Source organism: Eumetopias jubatus, unplaced genomic scaffold (genome assembly GCF_037043125.1).
Source record: "Eumetopias jubatus isolate StellerSeaLion01/CBP00866 unplaced genomic scaffold, mEumJub1_p1.0 scaffold_3, whole genome shotgun sequence".
Lineage (NCBI taxonomy): Eukaryota > Metazoa > Chordata > Mammalia > Carnivora > Otariidae > Eumetopias > Eumetopias jubatus.
The window spans coordinates 164,093,793-164,115,223 of record NW_028274809.1 but is presented as its reverse complement, the minus strand read 5'-3'; the positions used below and the strand labels follow the sequence as shown (position 1 = coordinate 164,115,223).

General features: G+C 36.0%; 1 protein-coding gene across 11 annotated transcripts in view; it reads left to right on the top strand.

Moving 5' to 3' along the window:
* The window catches only part of MYCBP2 (MYC binding protein 2), a 262,122-nt gene that overhangs the window by 201,472 nt on the left and 39,219 nt on the right, over positions 1 to 21,431 (top strand). For 9 of the 11 annotated variants that reach the window (XM_028106119.2, XM_028106120.2, XM_028106122.2 and 6 more), the window contains 5 exons: positions 6,431 to 8,074; positions 9,162 to 9,331; positions 10,081 to 10,325; positions 12,307 to 12,474; positions 20,867 to 21,024. In XM_028106119.2, coding sequence (XP_027961920.1) covers positions 6,431 to 8,074; positions 9,162 to 9,331; positions 10,081 to 10,325; positions 12,307 to 12,474; positions 20,867 to 21,024 — 2,385 coding nt within the window. Of the gene's footprint in view, positions 1 to 2,254; positions 2,357 to 6,430; positions 8,075 to 9,161; positions 9,332 to 10,080; positions 10,326 to 12,306; positions 12,475 to 20,866; positions 21,025 to 21,431 lie in introns of all 11 variants that reach the window. The other 2 variants (XM_088021879.1, XM_088021878.1) reach the window with 1 other exon arrangement.

The following is a 21,431-nucleotide window of genomic DNA, read 5'->3' as shown; positions in this document are numbered from 1 at the left end:
AAGTGAGATTTTAAAAAGAACATGATTATTTCGTTTCCAACAAATTGCCTGAAAGTTGACTGACTTTCTTTTGTGCATAGATATCAGTGTATGTCTTAAGGATTGTTTCTCTTTTTAAATTGAAAAATACACATCTTTTAAAAAGTTAACTATATCAAATTATGTTCAAATATGAGCAAATTTTGTAAAAATTAAATGCATAAAACAAGTGGTGTGTGTAGTCACAGCTTAATTTCTTTAGGCATTTAAGACTTTCAAAAAATGTTTCTTATTCACTGTGAATCATACCTAGGAATTCAATCTCTCTAGGCTTTGTAACATATTGAAAAGACTTCAAAGCTGTTCTGGCTTCAAAACCTTTTCCAGGAGTTTGTCCTTAAACCTCTAACATCTTACCCTGCAAATTGCCTTGTTTTTCACATTTATGCTTACGGGTGCTTCCAATTAAGATAGTATTCTGATTCCTTCTCCTGTGTCCTCCTGTTAAAAACCCTGTCTTCACAGACTTTAGCAAGCAAGCCACGACTGTATCCTTACATTTGCAGTTTGAATTCCCCTTGAATTAACTGTTCCATTCGAAAGCTGGTACCCTCCTAACAGATATTTTCAGTGACAGTTGCAGACTTTGTATTATATGAGATTTAAATAGCAGAAGAATTCCTTTTGCAGTGCTTGGTACCTTTGAGGTCTTATAGATTTCAAAAACAACGTTGCTCAAAAACATTAAAAATTTAAGATTTTTTTTTAACTTAGATGATGATTTGAGGGCGTGTATGCCCCATCTCTCCACGCACTCCTACCTTTGTCTCTTGAACCACTGCAAGGAGTCCTTGCAGTCATTCTTATTCACAGAAATTAGTCACTTTTGTTTGTCAGTGCTAAGATCTCATTGTACTTGATCTGTCAGTGGTGTATGACAGAGTTGATCCCTCTTTTTTTCCCTGAAATACCTTCTGCTGGATATTTCCTACCTCATTGACTGTTCATTTCTCTTTTCTGCATCCTCCTCTGTTCTGTCTTCCTAGGAATGTCCCAGGGCTTTGTCTCTTCTGGACCTCACTCCCTAATTGGCCCTCTCCAGGCATGGAATGTCACTTAGCATCTGCATGCTTGTGGCTCCCAAGTTCATCACCACTTGATCTAATATATATTTGTTTGTTGCCTCTCCTTTTACCTGAAGATAAACTCCATAAGAATATGGACTTTATTTCTGTTCATCATTTTATCTTCAGTTTCTAGAACAGTGCCTGACACGTAATACATAGTACCTTGCATGGAAGGACTTCTTGGCTTATGAGTAGTTCATATTTAATCTTGGCCACACTAATAAATCAGTCAACTATTACTTTTTCTGCATTGAGAAAAGTGTATGTTGTATCCAATTTTTTATTTCAGTAACAAGAAAGTTATCTCCTTACTACCTGAATTTATTTTAGCTCAACTGATTACATTTATTTTCATTGCTATGAGTTAAAATTTTAAATAAAATGGATTTTTTTTTCAGATTTAGATAGAGGGTTTTTTTAAGATACTGCTTTTAAAAGACTACAATTTAGAAGTTCTATTAATTATTTGGAAAAATGATAATTTTAAGTACTTCATTTTCTGCATGGTAAATCATTAATGTGTCTAACATTTTTCAGTGACTTATAAATTTGCTTTGCTTTGTTTGTGTTACAAAACTTTTTATAAACAAAATTTGGTATCTCAGTAATAGGCTCTACAGAACAGTAGCACTAACGTTTCCCACCAAAGGTGGACTTAGAAAAGTAGTCAACTGTGTTTCCATACATACTGGAAAAATCATATAGTCATGTGTCCATATAGAAAACTAGGTGACAGTAGCTATGCTAAACTGTAAGTAATATTTCTGTATCTCCCACTATTTACAAAAGAAAAAAATTTACTTATAAACTTGTATTTATAAGTAAATGAGCACCAAAGAAAAGAAAACTGAGTTAAAGAAACATTAGTCTAAAAAGGAATGTTCATATTTGGTTTATGAGAGCAATGAGCCTTACTTAACTTTTAATGCATTTGGAGCTATCTTTATCCATTTAAATCAATTTGACCTTTGTTTTCCGTTTTAATTTTAGAGAAATATAAACCTGTTGGAAAATTTAGCAAAATATAAACTTTTTACTGAGGTGATTGTGCATACCATTTGAAATGCTTTGTTTCTGCTTGTGTTCTCTGCTGAATTTTTTTTTCCATTGAATCTGTGCTGCTTCTTTGCCAATGTTTTCCACTATAGAATCTCCATCTCACAACCTTGCTTCTCGCGAGCGCATTTACAAAACTTATGGTGTAGCTGGGCCTGCCTCTGCTCTCTCATCTCTGTCTCACAAACTCAAGGGTGGGTATGCGTGCATTCATGGATGGGCCATTCGTAGTGAACATAGGAGGTTTCAGTAAAGTTTTATTATTTCACCTCAGTCATTTCCATCCCATTCCATTTTTTTGGATTAAAGTTTATCATTTTATTTAAAATTTGATATTTTGGGGTAATTTGTGTTGTATCTATTCAATATTATATTATTAATTAACCTATTGATATGCATGGTTGTTATATTTATAGGTTAAATATTGTTTTTACTTAATTTCAGACCTATATAAGGTCTTAAACAAAATAGGTATATAGAAAGAAGTGCCTGATTTGGGGGTTGTAAAGTCAATATTATCAGAACAAGGTGGTATATATGTGTAAGGCATAAAGCATATTGTGATCTGTAAGAACATAGTATGTCATGTGACAGGGTTAGTCTTAAACTTATTTTTCTGCTACGGAATGTTAAATCATTTTCCTGTTTCAGTTTCTTATGAAAAACACTTTGATAATTAAGTTGAAATTTTTCAGTTTAACTTAGGTATCAGGATAGATATACATATGTAGATACATAGGTCTAAACCTACATGTCCCATCTGGCATTGAGTCTTCCTTATAGCATTTTCTTAATTACTTAGTTTTAATATTTTAAATTTAGAAATACTCAAACTACTATGACAACTGGTAAAATTTCAGGTAGTTTAAAAATATGCTTTTGGTCTTTTACAAGACTATAGATGCCTACTCATTTTTTTGTCTTAAAGTAATATTTAATTAAACTTGAAATCCTGTATTTTAAGACAATCTTATCAAGTTATTTTTGCACCAGTGGGTAACGTATTGCAGAAGTTTTTCAAGTAGTTTTCCTTTTTCTGAGAAATCAATAAAACGTTTTTACATTTCTCCTTTTCACAGTTGACAGTGATACTATATATTCCTATAGGATAATAAATAGTATTGTAGAACCTGATGTCTACAGTATATAGTGTTGTGTAACCTGATACATAGCATGGCATAGCACAATATAGTATTATGGTATGTTAGTTATAGTGTAGTATTACATAACCTGATGATTTATGATTTTGGCACAAAAAAATTATACAGGTCATTAGTGAATAAATATGTAACATTTAACATGTTTACCAATTTGTTTGAAATTACTAAATTTCCATCCTGCCCTGTATTATTTTTTCTTCAGAATTCCATTGAGGTTAGACAATTTTTGCCTACTATGACTTAAACTTACATACAATAAATATAAAAAATTAAGCTAAATTAAGTGATGAATGTGAAAGTATTATATATGCTCTAAATATTTTATATTTATTGATATTTCTTATATTTATTGATATTTCAAGCAGCTACAACATGACAGTTTTTCCTAATACTTGCTACATGCTCCAAAACTTTTTAAACCCAAATGAAGAAAATAAACATCAATTAGCAGCACATGGGTCTACGATACTTAACAAACATGAGACTCTTTTTAAAAAATATATGAAATACATTTTGGAAAAGTAAATTTTTCAAAAGGATTTGTTTATAATTTTGCAGTTAACAGTTCAGGTAGAAATAACTCTGCATTATTTATATACTTGGACTCCCAAAAGATATTTAGCTATGACCACTTACAGATCCTGAGAAAATATTCACCATACTAGAGGCAAAGAAATTAAGTGTACAGGTGCCTGTGCCCTCCAACCCTCTCTATATAGCAAACATTTTTTGCTAACTTATAACAAGTAGTGTTCCTGATATTTGTAAGATTCCATTATTCAGCCAACCACAGAGATTTCCCTTTATGAGGAATTGCACACCATGGATTTAGAAAGCAAACCTGTTTCGATTCACAAATTGATCTCTTAAAGAAAGGACTGGCAAACTGATTTACTGTTTACTTATTTGTCTAGTTTTACTGTTACGTATCGTTCAGCTTCTGAAATAAATGTGATGGTGAAAGCACTTCCAGCTGTCAAATTAGTAACAAAAACTAGTACTCCAAACATCACACATTGAAAATTAGTGGAAAGGACTAGACTGGTATTTAATTCTACCAAATACAGTTTATTTATAAAATTTGCTCTGTGGATCTACTATTAGATCAATAAGACGAGCAGCAGTTTGCTAAACTACTTTTGTACAGTTTGAGAGCACTTATTTGTCAGGATTTTACATCTTTTTATCTGTGCTCTACCAAGGCAACATCAGTATCTAGAAATTTTTTTATATATTGTGATTTTTTTCACCGCTTTTCCCTCAAATTAGCCTGGTCTCTTACACTATTTTTATACAAAGAACACATACTACATATGATAAATGAAGTTCGTGATAGAATGATAAAGAACTGTAGAAACTGAAGAGCATTATATTTAGTATATTTTGCTCATTCAAAGAATGAGAATAATTATTCTGAACACTGTTATGTTGCAGTTAAAATAACTGTTCCATTCATTAATGTGCTCTAGAGACACCATTTGCCATACTTCATTATTTTACCACAGAATTACAAGACTCTGAAGCATCTGACCCTTACATCATAGTGGCTACAGTTAGTTTTCCTTGTGGCCTTGTCAGTCATAATTATAAAAAGTGGATTTTCAGGGAATCTGAAATTTGGGACTAGCAGAAGAAAAAAGTATTTATTGAGCATGTACTATATTCCAGGACCCATTCTTGACATTGTATCAGTGAAGAGTAGCAGACAGAAATACCAGTCCTTATGGACCTTCCATTAGGAGGGCAGATTCTATGGCAATACTGTCTGATTCTATGGCAATACTGTCTTGACCTATAGACAACTAGAGTGTAGACTGCAAACACCTGTGTGCACTTGCATATGCCCATGCACACACACACAAGCCAGCCAAAAAACATTTCCCTACATTACCCAAATTTGTTTGTATCCCTTTTGCAAAAAAAGAGATACCTGCAGTATAACCAGTTAAGAGAGCCATCACACTTTACCACATACCCTTTTTCAAAACATATAAATACTTCTAGCAAGGTTTATGGGTTTTCAGTCTTTAATACCACTTGAATCACTTTAATCGTATTGCTTTTCTCCTGACAACTAATATTATGTGCATTAAAGGTAGACATTTTTATTTTAGGGAAGAAAGGTAATGTTCTAGGTTGACCACTTACTGGTGACAGAGACAGCCTGGCTCTAATGCCTCAAAGGAAAGCCTGAGGAAGGAGAGGCACTGCATGAGGACCAGGATGCCAAAAACAAATGGTGTCCCTGTGGAAATACCTAGTGCTCTGCCTGGGAAAGAGAGACATTTTTTTATCCTTTTTTTCCGTTATTTTCCTGACTTCTTCTTTCAGGGCCCCATGATTCAGACATATACTCCTAATTCTGAGGATCCCACCATTTTTTTTTCCAAGAAGACACAGCTCTAAGTTCTAACCAACTAAACTTAATGAACTAAATAAACTTTTAGAATACAATCTTTATAAACAATAAGACTGCCTGAATTACATGTAATTAAATAATAACTTTCAGGCATTCATATATTAATTATAAATTCTAATCCAATCATTATTTGTGTTTCCTAATAAGCAGCTCTTTATCAGCCTAATTGTGTGTATTTCTGTACTTGAAAATAATAAATGTATCTATATATAAATTCAGTTTCCTAGTTCAGTAAGATCTGTACCATTATCCTAATAAGGATGTGAGGTATGACTCTACTGGAAATTTAGCTCAACTACTTTATATTTTAAAACACACAGTTTTTAATTTCTTATTCAAGAAAAGTAATAGTTATGGTTTTTCTTTCTAGTCTGTCCCTGAATTTAAATTCTAATGAATAATTATACTGGCGCTGAGATTCAGATATCATGGATAATTCATACTGATGCATAGGTATTATTTGTTCAGTCTGTTGTACATCCATGAAAATAGTTTTTGGTGGAAATGGTTGTATAATGATGCAATAGAAATTTTACAAGAAATAGTACCCTTTTTTCCCTTATTCTTCAAGTATTTTTGTCTATGACAATATAAATTTTTTAGCTATGTTTTTATTCAATATTTAGTGGCTATATTGTTAGTAAGTTATAGTTTTATTAACAATTTTCACTATGAAATGGACCATACAGGTGACCGAGGAACTATCTCAACATCTTCTAGACCAGTTTCTACTTCAGGAAAATCAGAACTGTCCTCTAAACACAGCAGATCTCTTAAACCTGATGGACGTATGAGCCGGACTACTGCTGATCAGAAGAAGCCAAGGGGTACAGAAGGCTTATCAGCTAGTGAATCCCTTATGTTGAAATCTGATGCTGCAAAGTTGAGGTCAGACTCTCATAGTAGGTCCTTGTCCCCCAACCATAATACCTTGCAGACGCTAAAATCTGATGGGAGGATGTCTTCTAGCTTTAGAGCTGAATCCCCAGGACCAGGTTCTCGGTCATCATCTCCTAAGCCAAAGACTCTCCCAACCAATAGGTCTAGCCCATCTGGTGCTAGTTCTCCACGCTCCTCCTCACCACATGATAAAAATCTACCTCAAAAAAGCACTGCTCCTGTTAAAACTAAACTTGATCCTCCTCGGGAACGTTCCAAATCAGACTCTTACACACTTGACCCAGATACCCTACGCAAGAAGAAAATGCCCCTCACAGAACCATTAAGGGGACGATCAACATCACCAAAACCAAAACCAGTACCAAAGGATTCTAAAGATTCCCCTGGATCCGAAAATAGAGCTCCTTCTCCCCATGTGGTACAAGAAAACCTTCACAGTGAAGTGGTCGAGGTCTGCACTTCAAGTACTTTAAAAACAAATAGTCTAACAGATAGCACCTGTGACGAAAGCAGTGAATTTAAGAGTGTCGATGAAAGTTCCAATAAAGTTCATTTCAGCATAGGAAAAGCACCACTGAAAGATGAACAGGAAATGAGAGCATCCCCCAAAATAAGTAGAAAATGTGCTAATAGGCACAGCAGGCCCAAAAAGGAAAAATCTAGCTTTCTCTTTAAAGGAGATGGATCCAAACCTTTGGAGCCCGCCAAGCAAGCCATGTCTCCTTCCGTGGCTGAGTGTGCCAGAGCAGTCTTTGCCTCTTTCCTGTGGCATGAAGGCATAGTACATGATGCAATGGCCTGTTCTTCTTTCTTAAAATTTAATCCTGAACTTTCCAAAGAACATGCTCCTATAAGAAATAGTTTAAACAGCCAACAGCCTACAGAAGAAAAAGAAACCAAATTAAAAAATAGACATTCATTGGAGATATCATCTGCACTGAATATGTTTAATATTGCACCTCATGGACCAGATATATCTAAAATGGGTAGTATCAACAAAAATAAGGTGTTGTCTATGCTTAAAGAACCGCCTCTGCATGAAAAATGTGAGGATGGGAAAACCGAAGCCACTTTCGAAATGTCTATGCACCACCCAATGAAGTCCAAATCTCCTCTTCCCTTAACTTTACAACATTTAGTGGCTTTTTGGGAAGACATCTCTTTGGCTACTATCAAAGCAGCTTCCCAGAATATGATTTTTCCAAGTCCCGGTTCTTGTGCAGTCCTTAAAAAGAAAGAGTGTGAAAAAGAGAATAAGAAGGCCAAAAAAGACAAAAAGAAAAAGGAAAAGACAGAAGTTCGACCCAGGGGTAATTTGTTTGGTGAGATGGCCCAGCTGGCCGTGGGTGGACCAGAGAAAGACACCATCTGTGAGCTGTGTGGAGAATCCCATCCATACCCAGTGACCTATCACATGCGACAGGCTCACCCAGGTAAATGATATTACTGAATCTATAAGCACTTTGTGTTAAAAAAAAAAAAAAAGGAACTAAGTCACTTCTGACTTGAGCTGCTCTATGAATTATGTTAAAGTAAAGGGAAACTGTTTAAAGTGCATCAATATCAGTTTTGTGGAAAATAGGTAAAGAAATTCTGATAGTATGGTGGTAAGGCAATTCAGTACAATGGTATCTTAATGTATCACATTCTGAAACACTTTATTTTTTAAATGTTTTATGTGTTACCCAAAGGGTGCTGTTAAAGTGTGTAACACAACAGAAATAATGACCTGTCCATACACATAGGAAAGATCCCAGTATTAGGTCTTCTTCGATTTTAGTGTTTTCCTGTTAAAAGTTGCAAATTAAATTAGACTACACTGATTTCCTTGGTCATTTTCCTATGGAACTGATCTCAACTATTTAATCAGAAGACTGTATTTTTTTAAAGATTTTATTTATTTGAGAGAGAATGAGAGAGTGAGTATGATAGGGGAAAGGGTCAGAGGGATAAGCAGACTCCCTGCTGAGCAGGGAGCCCAATATGGGACTCGATCCTAGGACTCCAGGATCATGACCTGAGCCAAAGGCAGTCGCTTAACCAATGAGCCACCCAGGCGCCCAGAAGACTGTATTTTAGATAAATATAAGGAATTCTATAACAATTGATAAGTATTCCCAAATTCACCTATTATGACTTTGGTTAAAATTTTTTTCTTTCTACATACCATACATGAAATGTTTTATGAAATACATGATTCCTTGAAATATATCATTCTTACAGAATATTTTGTCCAATCTTACTGGCATATGTCAGTAAACCTAAATGTACCCCCATCTTAAATTTATTTTTTTCTACCTGTATAGAGAGTATCTCCAATATTTTAGGCATCATTTAATTGGTTATTTTTTGGCCAAGTGGGCTATTTTTCTGATGCAGTTAATAGCCTGAAAAAAAAAAAAGTCAGATACTTTCTTCAGTATTTTGCTTACTTTGCAAAGGTAAGTCATCATTCATGTGTAAGCATCAAGGATCAGATTGTTAAGGACACTTAAAGTGTATTTTTGCTCTTGTTTCAAGGTTGTGGCCGGTATGCCGGTGGACAAGGTTACAATAGCATTGGACATTTTTGTGGAGGATGGGCTGGTAACTGTGGTGATGGTGGCCTAGGAGGAAGCACTTGGTATCTGGTATGTGATCGCTGTAGAGAAAAATATCTCCGTGAAAAACAGGCTGCTGCAAGGGAGAAGGTATTTTTATTCTGTTCTGGCTATACTGTTCATGATAAGAATAAATCTTATAAAAATCCCTTTTTATCCTCATACAATATCAGATAACTCCACAGAATTGATATTAAAGATCAGCTTTTATAATCAGAATAATATTCAAATTTAATATTTGTACTGTTAGTTATTTTTAATTACAAAAATAAATTATATCTTGGGATAATACAAGACAACTAACCTGTGGCACATATGCCTTACTGACAAATGTTTACTGTGTAATTATTATTCATGGTGTACTACTCTACACATGTACATAGCTTTCCATCTTCACCTTTATCTCTCTCAACTCTCCCTCTTTTCCATTCTCCTTTTCCTTTTCTACTCTTTATCTACTCTCTTTGTCTTAATCCTTAATTATGTTGTAGGTCTATGGGAACTAGAGGCACACCTAACTAAAAATTTTGCCAAACATACAATGCACACCACACACACACACACACACACACACACACACTGCTTACCCTTTAAAAAAAATAATTACATTTAGATTTTCCCAAGGAAAGAAAAGAAATAGTTTGTGTTCAAAATAAAATAATTTCAGACAGCTCAGGAAAAGCATAAAGTGAATGTTATTTTTGGTAATCACTATTATTATTTTAAAATAGTTCTATAAGTGTTTAATAATTTTTATTAGAAACTCACAATACTTAGGCTAAGAAATTTAAAATTTGAATCTAAGTAGGAAAAGATCACTGCAAAGTTTTCTTTGCCAGGTCAAACAGTCCAGGAGGAAACCAATGCAAGTCAAGACTCCTCGTGCCTTGCCCACTATGGAAGCTCACCAGGTGATTAAGGCGAATGCACTCTTCTTGCTGTCCCTGAGCAGTGCAGCGGAGCCAAGCATTCTGTGTTACCATCCGACAAAGCCATTTCAGTCTCATCTTCCCAGCGTGAAAGAGGGCATTTCTGAGGATCTTCCCGTTAAAATGCCTTGTCTCTACCTGCAGACATTAGCTAGGTAATATAACTTGGTGGTTGTTTTTTTTAATCACTTGGGATTAGTAGCTATTGTTGATTAATATCATGCTCTGAATACCCACACTACATTACCTTTTGTGTACAATAAAGAGACCTCCAGGGATTTATTTTGTGAGTTCCTTGACCAATATATGACTGGTAGGGTACACACTTTATGGGAGTCAAGATTTTTTAAAAACATGTAAATACTATATTAATTTGTATTATTAATACAAAATATGTCATAGAAACTAAGACTCTAGCTATCTTTTACTTTTTGGAAAGCTGACTTCAGTCTGTTAATAGTTGGAAGTGCTGAAGGGGAAAGAAACAATTTGCTATCGAAATCTTCCATTTTGTTTTTTTGAAGTATTCATTCTGTTAGCATTTAAATGTTAGTTAGCTGGGTACCAACTTTGTTCTAGACCTTGAAGACACCAAGATGAATGTAATAAAATCCTGACTTCCATGTGCTCACACTCTGGTGGGAAGACAGACCTGTAAAGGAAACATTTAAGATGTTTTATGAAGAGTTCTCTAATAGAAGTATGCATAGGATGCTGTTAGGGCATGAAGGATGGAGAGTACCTGAATCTTTCCAAGGAAGGAAAGCAATCTTGAAGGATAAATAGAAATCAGTCAAGTAGGTGATGGAGGAAAGCAATTCCCCACAGTAAAGCACATGTGTGAAGACAGACATGAAATAGCATTACACATTTAAGGAATCAGAGGCTGGTTAAAGCATTGGCCACTGGGAGAAACATAAGAAATGCCCCAGTAGTAGCTACCTAAGACCAGGTAATGTGGGGCTCTGTAGCCCATGCTAAGTTTGGATTTTATCCCACAGGGAGAACGGTTAAGGAATATTAAACAGGGAAATAAATGAACTGATTTGCAGTTAGATCACTCTGCTTCAAACATGGAAATTCCATAAAGGTTATAACTAGAGGTGGGGGAAGCCTGTTCATAGTATACCGTTGTCCTTTACTGGACTTGAGTTGTACAGCCTATACTTCCGTACATTATACACTGGCATTGTAAACACACTTTCATATACCAGATTCAGACTTTTTTCAACAGCTGTCAAATGAAGATTTCTGGAAATTGCCTGCAGGAATGGCTTGCCAACAACAGTTCCATTTTAGCGATGTTGTCCTCTCTATAGCAGAATTATATAGTTTTTTTTTTAATTTTGTACTTACTATTTTAATAAAATAAACAGGAAACAAAATGAGAATGTCATATAAATGCATTTGAAACCAAGGTGGAGATCATTAGGTATGCCAAATGTAACAAATCTTTAGCTTCAGTCAGACGACTTAGGAGACTTAGGTTAACAACTCTCTGTTCCAGTTTGAAAAGGAAAGAATCAAATTGTAAAACATGTTTAAAAATATGCCACTGTACCATAATCATGGATTTTATATTTTTAGCCCCCTGGGGAATGGACACCCACACCCACCCCACCCCATGGAACATTTCATGGGTCTAATCTCTCTCAAATTTGATTCTTACATATGTTCCTACCAAAAATGGTGACTGTATTTCAATAGTCCATGCAAGAAACATGAGCCTGAACCAAGGCAATGATGATAGGGAGTCAGAAGAGAGGACACTTAGTATTCATAGGGCTGAGTGTTCACAGCTGGTCACAGTTGAGGACTGGCCTACCACAACTCCAAGATACTTTGGCCCAGGCACCTGGATAGTTGGTGGGATCATTCACCAAAACACTAGAGGATGGAAAGGTTCTCAGAAGAAAAGAAAATGAGTCCAGTTTTGGATTTGAAATGTTTGTGGTACCTGGAATATTTATGTGTGAAATTGTCAGACTTCTATTTCCTCCTACTTACATCTATGATTATTTTAATACTTCACTCTTACAGTTAAATGTGCTGCTTTTACTTTTATGAAAGAAATTAAAAATGAAAAGTATCTATGGTGCCATCATACTTGAAGTCACTGGATTTGATTTAATGCAGGCATCATCATGAAAATTTTGTGGGCTATCAAGATGACAACCTCTTCCAGGATGAAATGAGATATCTACGTTCAACATCTGTACCGGCCCCATACATATCCGTAACACCTGATGCAAGTCCTAATGTTTTTGAAGAGCCAGAGAGCAATATGAAGTCTATGCCACCAAGGTATTTCACTTCTCCCCTCTCTATTGGATAGCCAGTGTTTGGTGGGAGAAAGACTTTGAACTAAAAAAGAATGCTTTAGAAGTTCTTTTGTATGTCCTTCCATCTCAAGAAGGACATTGAGTCAGCTCTGCTAACTATTAGAGCTGTAAGAAAAAGCATACATACATACATGAATAAGACGAAGTCCTTGATAGCAGAGGCAGACTAGTTGGAGAGAAGAGATCAACTGATGGAAGTAATAATGAAGGATTCCATTGTATGATATTGTATCGAGTGCTGTAGTAAATCAGACTAGAGAAAGATTAGTTTGAGGCAGTGCTTAGGGAAAGTTCCGTGAGAGAAGTAGCACCAAAAATAAATCTTGAACTTACTGGATTACCGCATGCAGTCTTCTCCCACTTGCTTAGGTATGGTAGTAACATCAGTGTAAAGACCTTCTTGAAAACTGAATAGAAGCATATAAATATAAAGCAGAGGGAATTAGGGTACCACTGTGACTTTTTGGAGGAGGAACTGCATGATAAAATTTCAAAGATAGTCTCACTAGTGTCGATTGAGAAGCTTATAAATTTAGTCAAAGATTTCCACTAACTGTGTGGAGTTGGATTATGTTGGGAATGATTATTAAAAAAAAGATGGATAATAGAAATATTTTCTAGTAAAAATCAGTGTGGCTTGTTGGCTAACTAGATAATGAAAAGGATAAGTTTAGGATAGCATCAAGATATCAGGCATGAGTAATTGCAGACACATTATCATTGGGAAGGAAGAAAGAATGTGCTTCTTCAGATATGCCACTGTGTTAATACTATGTGGTTATTATTATAACTAATATAACAGATTTTAATACACACAGTAGAACTCATATATCCAAGTGAGTATTTTTCCACTGAAAATACTTGCAACATTTCCCCCCAACTGTGTGGATTATTCCTCAGAGTTTTTTTGAGCTGCTTTTAAAATTTTCTCCAAAGAGTACAGTGTAGCCTTTTACATCTTTAAAGGTAATAAAGTATCTCTAAAGGAGATAGATTTTCTGGAAGAGTCAGAAGCCATTTTGAGACTAGTCTGATAAATGTGATTCATTGGGCTGTTATTACCCTTTAGGATCAAAATTAAGTGGTATAAACTTCTAGGTAAAAACAGTGAAAAGAAGTTTGCATATATCTTGGAATATCATAGAATATTCTGTGTATTGTAGAATATCATAGTCAGGGTAAAATCCTCTAACATAGAAGCCCCTAGTATCATCACTAGTGTCACAGAAGAAAGTGGAAATCTAGGGAATCCTATTTCCCACAGTGCCATGCTGAAGCAAAGCGGCAATCCAAGGTGCCAGGGAATGCTGCCACAGAGACAGGATACACACCCAATTCAGTGGAATGGTATAGAATATTCAATAAAATCTCAAGTTATCTCTGGAAGGAAAAAAAAAAAAACAGGTGTCAGTGTGGAAAAGGAAGTCTAGGGAAATCCACTGATAGTTTATCAGAACAAACACAAGACCTAGACAGAGCTGCCCACTTTAAAAATATCATCAAAAGGAAAATAAATAGTATGTCATGAAAGTCAGATGAAGAACCCAATCTCAAAGAAAAATCTCTCAAAGAAAAAAAGAACATTTATAAGTACTCTGTTGTACTGGAAAACTTGATAATGACATATATTTAATGAAACAGTGGGAGAATGAATTAAAAGGTTATATCACAGAGCTAAGAGGACAGACTGAAGACCAAATCAATACCATTAAAAGACTAATAAATTAGAAACATTTAGAATAGTAAATTGAATGACTGACATAAAGGAAAAATTTGAGATAATCACAGTAAGTAAAGAGTAATAAGACAATTATAGCAGTTAGAATGAAGATAACAGGCATGGAAACAGGACAGTCTAACATAAGAATAACTGGTATTGGGGCACCTGGGTGGCTCAGTGGGTTAAGCATCTGCCTTTGGCTCAGGTCATGATCTCAGGGTGCTGGGATCGAGCCCCGTGTTGGGCTCCCTGCTCAGCGGGAAGTCTGCTTCTCCCTCTCCCTCTGACCCTCCCTCCTTCTCGTGTTTGCTCCCTCTCTTTGTCTCTCAAATAAATAAATAAATAAATAAATAAATAAAATCTTTAAAAAAAAGAATGACTAGTATTTTTAAATTAGAAAAACCAACCAATATAATTGCAAATGTATCTAAAGCTATAATATAAGAAAAAATCCCCCAAATGATGAAGTATTGAATTTCTAGATTAAAAGGAAATTTTTGTACCAGGTGACTATGAGGAATAACTGAACTTAAAAAAAAAAAATTGGTTTTCCAACCATTTTGAGTCTATTTTTGTGTGCGGTGTAAGGAAATGGTCCAGTTTCATTCTTCTGCATGTGGCTGTCCAATTTTCCTAACACCATTTGTTGAAGAGACTGTCTTTTCTCCATTGGACATTCTTTCCTGCTTTGTCGAAGATTAGTTGACCATAGAGTTGAGTGTCCATTTCTGGGCTCTCTATTCTGTTCCATTGATCTATGTGTCTGTTTTTGTGCCAGTACCATGCTGTCTTGATGATGACAGCTTTGTAATAGACCTTGAAGTCCGGAATTGTGATGCCCCCAGCTTTGCTTTTCTTTTTCAACATTCCTGTGGCTATTCGGGGTCTTTTCTAGTTCCATACACATTTTAGGATTATTTGTTCCATTTCTTTGAAAAAAGTGGATGGTATTTTGATGGGGATTGCATTGAATGTGTAGATTGCTATAGGTAGCATTGACATCTTCACAACATTTGTTCTTCCAATCCATGATAATGGGACATTTTTCCATTTCTTTGTGTCTTCCTCAATTTCTTTCATGAGTATTTTATAGTTTTCTGAGTACAGATTCTTTGCCTCTTTGGTTAGATTTATTCCTAGATATCTTATGGGTTTGGGTGCAATTGTAAATGGGATCGACTCCTTAATTTCTCTTTCTTCTGTCTTCTTGTTGGTGTATAGGAATGCCACTGATTTCTGTGCATTGATTTTTATACCCTGCCACTGTACTGAATTCCTGTATGAGTTCTAGCAGTTTTGGAGTGGAGTCTTTTGGGTTTTCCACAACAAGTATCATATCATTTGCAAAGAGTGAGAGTTTGACTTTTTTGCTGATTTGGATGCCTTTGATTTCTTTTTGTTGTCTGATTGCTGTGGCTAGGACTTCTAATACTATGTTGAATAGCATTGGTGATAGTGGATATCCCTGCCATGTTCCTGACCTAAATGTGAGACAGGAGTCCATCAGAATCCTAAAGGAGAACACAGGCAGCAACCTCTTCGACCTCAACTGCAGCAACTTCTTCCTAGAAACATCGCCAAAGGCAAGGGAAGCAAGGGCAAAAATGAACTATTGGGACTTCCTCAAGATAAAAAGCTTTTGCACAGCGAAAGAAACAAGTCAACAAAACCAAAAGACAACCAACAGAATGGGAGAAGATATTTGCAAATGACATATCAGATAAAGGGCTAGTATCCAAAATCTATAAAGAACTTATCAAACTCAACAACCAAAGAACAAATGATCCAATCAAGAAATGGGCAGAAGACATGAACAGACATTTTTCCGAAGAAGACATCCAAATGGCCAACAGACACATGAAAAAGTGCTCAACATCGCTCGGCATCAGGGAAATCCAAATCAAAATCTCAATGAGATACCACCTCACACCAGTCAGAATGGCTAAAATTAACAAGTCAGGAAATGACAGATGTTGGCGAGGATGCAGAGAAAGGGGAATCCTCCTACACTGTTGGTGGGAATGCAAGCTGGTGCAGCCCCTCTGGAAAACAGTATGGAGGTTCCTCAAAAATTTGAAAATAGAGCTACCATACGATCCAGCAATTGCACTACTGGGTATTTACCCCAAAGATACAAATGTAGGGATCCGAAGGGGTATGTGCACCCCGATGTTTATAGCAGCAGTGTCCACAATAGCCAAACTGTGGAAAGAGCCAAGATGTCCATCGACAGATGAATAGATAAAGATGTGGTATATATATACAATGGAATATTATGCAGCCATCAAAAGGAATGAAATCTTGCCATTTGCAACAACATGGATGGAACTGGAGTGTATTCTGCTGAATGAAATAAGTCAATCAGAGAAAGACATGTATCATATGCCCTCACTGATATGAGGAATTCTTAATCTCAGGAAACAAACTGAGGGTTGCTGGAGTGGTGGGGGGTGGGAGGGATGGGGAGGCTGGGTGATAGACATTGGGGAGAGTATGTGCTATGGTGAGTGCTATGAATTGTGTAAGACTGTTGAATCACAGACCTGTACCTCTGAAACAATATATGGTTAAAAAAAAAAAAAAAAAGATAGTAGGAGGGAAAGAATAAAGGGAGGAAATCGGAGGGGGAGACGAACCATGAGAGACTGTGGACTCTGAAAAACAAACTGAGGGTTCTAGAGGGGAGGGGGGTGAGGGAATGGGTTAGCCGGGTGATGGGTATTAAAGAGGGCACGTTCTGCATGGAGCCCTGGGTGTTACGTAAACAATGAATCATGGAACACTACATCAAAAACTAATGATGTAATGTATGGTGTTTAACATAATAAAAAATAAAAAAAATTGATTAAAACTGAAATTCCAAGAAAAAAAAAAATACGAATTTTTCAAGTATCTGAGCAGCGAAAAAAGAAGTCAACTTACAAAAGGAAAAGTTTTCTGTTGAACAACTTTGAGTGAAAGAAAACAAGTGAAACAATGTCTCTAAAGCTTCAAAAGAAAGATACTACCTTGGAAGTTTTACCCAATCAATCAAACATACTGAAATATAAAAGATCTTGGGAATCTTAAAACCAAATTATGGATTAATCAAATAAATAAAATGCATGGAAAGCATAAAAGACTATAGACTTTTTTTCCATCGGACATTCTTTCCTGGTTTGTCAAAGATTAGTTGACCATAGAGTTGAGGGTCCATTTCTGGACTCTCTATTCTGTTCCACTGATCTGTGTGTCTGTTTTTGTGCCAGTACCATGCTGTCTTGATGACAGCTTTGTAATAGACCTTGAAGTCCGGAATTGTGATGCCACCAGCTTTGCTTTGCTTTTTCAACATTCCTCTGGCTATTCGGGGTCTTTTCTGGTTCCATACACATTTTAGGATTATTTGTTCCATTTCTTTGAAAAAAGTGGATGGTATTTTGTTAAGGATTGCATTAAATGTGTAGATTGCTGTAGGTAGCTCTGACATCTTCACAGTATTTGTTCTTCCAATCCTTGAGCATAGAACATTTTTCCATTTCTTTGTGTCTTCCTCAATTTCTTTCATGAGTATTTTACAGTTTTCTGAGTACAGATTCTTTGCCTCTTTGGTTAGATTTATTCCTAGGTATCTTATGGTAATGGTATTGGGACAATTGGACAGCCACATGCAGAAGAATGAAATTGGACCATTTCCTTACACCACACACAAAAATAGACTCAAAATGGATGACAGACCTCAGGGTGAGACAGGAATCCATCAAAATCCTAGAGGAGAACACAGGCAGCAACCTCTTCGACCTCAGCCGCAGCAACCTCTTCCTAGAAACATTGCCAAAGACAAGGGAAGCAAGGGCAAAAATGAACTATTGGGATTTCATCAAGATAAAAAGCTTTTGCACAGCAAAGGAAACAGTCAACAAAACCAAAAGACAACCGACAGAATGGGAGAAGATATTTGCAAATGACATATCAGATAAAGGGCTAGTATCCAAAATCTATAAAGAACTTATCAAACTCAACAACCAAAGAGCAAATGATCCAATCATAAGTGGCAGAAGACATGAACAGACATTTTCCAAAGAAGACATCCAAATGGCCAACAGACACATGAAAAAGTGCTCAACATTGCTCAGCATCAGGGAAATCCAAATCAAAACCTCAATGAGATACCACCTCACACCAGTCAGAATGGCTAAAATTAACAAGTCAGGAAACAACAGATGTTGGCAAGGATGCGGAGAAAGGGGAACCCTCCTACACTGTTGGTGGGAATGCAAGCTGGTGCAGCCACTCTGGAAAACAGTATAGAGGTTCCTCAAACAGTTGAAAATAGAGCTACCCTATGATCCAGCAATTGTACTACTGGGTATTTACCCCAAAGATACAAATGTAGGGATCTGAAGGGGTATGTGCACCGCAATGTTTATAGCAGCAATGTCCACAGTAGCCAAACCATGGAAGGAGCCAAGATGTCCATCGACAGATGAATAGATAAAGAAGATGTGGTATTATATACACAATGGAATATTATGCAGCCATCAAAAAAACCCAAATTCTTGCCATTTGGAATGACGTGGATGGAACTAGAGGGTATTATGCTGAGCAAAATATGTCAATCAGAGAAAGACATGTATCATACAACCTCACTGATATGAGGAATTCTTAATCTCAGGAAACAAACTGAGGGTTGCCTGAGTGGTGGGGGGTGGGAGGGATTGGGTGGCTGGGTGATAGACATTGGGGAGGGTATGTGCTATGGTTAGCGCTGTGAATTGTGTAAGACTGTTGAATCACAGACCTGTACCTCTGAAACAAATAATATATTATATGTTAAAAAAAAAAAAAAGGATAGCAGGAAGGGAAAAATGAAGGGGGGGAAATCGGAGGGAGAGACGAACCATGAGAGACTATGGACTCTAAGAAATAAACTGAGGTTTTTAGAGGGGAGGGGGTGGGTGGATGGGTTAGCCTGGTGATGGGTATTAAGGAGGGCATGTATTGCATGGAGCACTGGATGTTATACGCAAACAATGAATCATGGAACACTACATCAAAAACTAATGATGTATGGTGACTAACATAACATTATAAAATAAAATATAAAAATAAAAAAATAAAAATTAATTTTAAAAAACAACACTATAGACTTTACACATAAGGGTAGTTTTCATAAAATCTTAAAGAAACTATGACTCAAGCGTTTTTATATTCAGCCAAGTTGAAACATCACAAGCGTATAGTAATTCAGGTAATAGAGCATCTTTGAGCTATTCTTTAAAAAAGTCTTGACAAACTCAAGCTATTACAAAAGATAATAATGACTCCATTAAATCAGTAGGGGATAGAAGGGTGGTTTTGCCTCGCAGGTGACATCTGGCAGTGTTTGAAAACGTCCTTGTTTGTCATAACTAGGCTAGTTCAATGGGCATCCTAGTATGGAGAGGTCAAGAATGTTGCTAATCAACGTACAGTACACAAGACAGCCCCCCACAACAAGGAATTATAAGCATGACCATTTTTATAAGAACAAGTCATTATCTTTTTAGGTTGTATAACTTTTTTTTTTCACGTTGTTGGATAAGCTTCCTCTGAAAGCACAACAAATGTCTTGAGTTTTGTAGTAACACCATTTATAAAGTGAATTAAATTAATGTATCCCTACTCTCTGGTCATTCTGGAACCTGTTGGCCCGTGCTGACATCCAGGCACAGTATTTACAGCCCATTCAAACAAGAATGATTATACCCTTAGAGAGGTGGTGAGTAAAGAAAATAGCCAGGGAGTTAACTACTTCCTAGAAAACATAAGCTTGACTGACGGACATAGTAGTTCAAACCTGACTTGAATGATGGAAAAGAAATCCAGAACTCATAGTGGGCAAAACTGTCCCCATTTGGAATGAGGTAACAGAAAAAAGAACACATGAAAAGAATAGTTGGTAAATCTTTCTTAGAGAGAAAGTAAGGAAAGGTATTTCTCTTTTTTATAAAAAGCCTCAGTAAAAGAAAATATATAACCATATTAATAGCTTTTCAAGTATTTTTTATTGTTGCTATAGTAAATAGAAAAATTGTTAGTTTAATTAAACTGGAATGAAAATCATTGAGTTCTAGAATGTCAGCATAATATAACTGTGCCAAAAATCAGTTTGTTACCTCTCATTGCACTTAGTGTGGCCGTGCTCTAGAAAGGACTGTGGGCAGCACTTCCCAAGAATGAGAAACCTAATAGAAAACTCAAGCACAGAAAGAAGATTGAATTGTTTCACTTTCCAGTTTATTGTGTGTATACATACCTATTTTGTTTCTCTTCTGTGCTGTTACGAATATATCTGTCTAGGTTTCTTGAATATCATGACATAACTTCCACCACAATGCTTTTGATTCTGAAAGGAGTTTAGAACATTTAATGCCTTTTCTTCTTCTTCATTGAAAAATGCAAAGTAGATTTAAGAAAACCAGAAGTTTTAGGACGCAGTTTCTGAAATCAAATTGTGACTTAAAGAGAGATTGTCAAGTTGGCTTTGAATTTGTGTTTTTTCTACAGGAGGTATAGGTTCATATATTTGACTACACTATTATAAATTAAATGTAGTTTCACTTTATTCACTTTTTCTCCTAAGTTTTTATCTGTCATCATGTTCTATCTGCAGTTTGGAAACTAGTCCCATAACCGATACTGATCTTGCAAAGAGAACTGTCTTCCAAAGATCATACTCAGTTGTTGCTTCTGAATATGATAAACAACACTCCATTTTACCTGCACGAGTTAAAGCCATTCCTAGAAGAAGAGTTAACAGTGGAGACACTGGTAAGTATAAAGATAAAAAGAAAGATTGTGTGGTCCAAATGGTTTTATTCGCAGATATTTTTTTTAAAATCTAGTTTTTGAGGGGCGCCTGGGTGTCTCAGTCGTTAAGCGTCTGCCTTCAGCTCAGGTCAGGATCCCAGGGTCCTGGGATTGAGCCCCACATCGGGCTCCCTGCTCAGCGGGAAGCCTGCTTCTTCTCCCACTCCCCCTGCTTGTATTAAAAATAAATAAATAAAATCTAGTTTTTGAAAGGAAATGGATTAATTTTAAATTGTGGTTGACATTCCTTTCATTTGACACACCCAAAAGTATGCTTGTCTAAATTTTGCATCTCGGTTGGAAGAGACACCTAGAGACCATCCAGTGATAACTCAAGAATAAGTTTACCTTTAAAATCTTACCTGTTA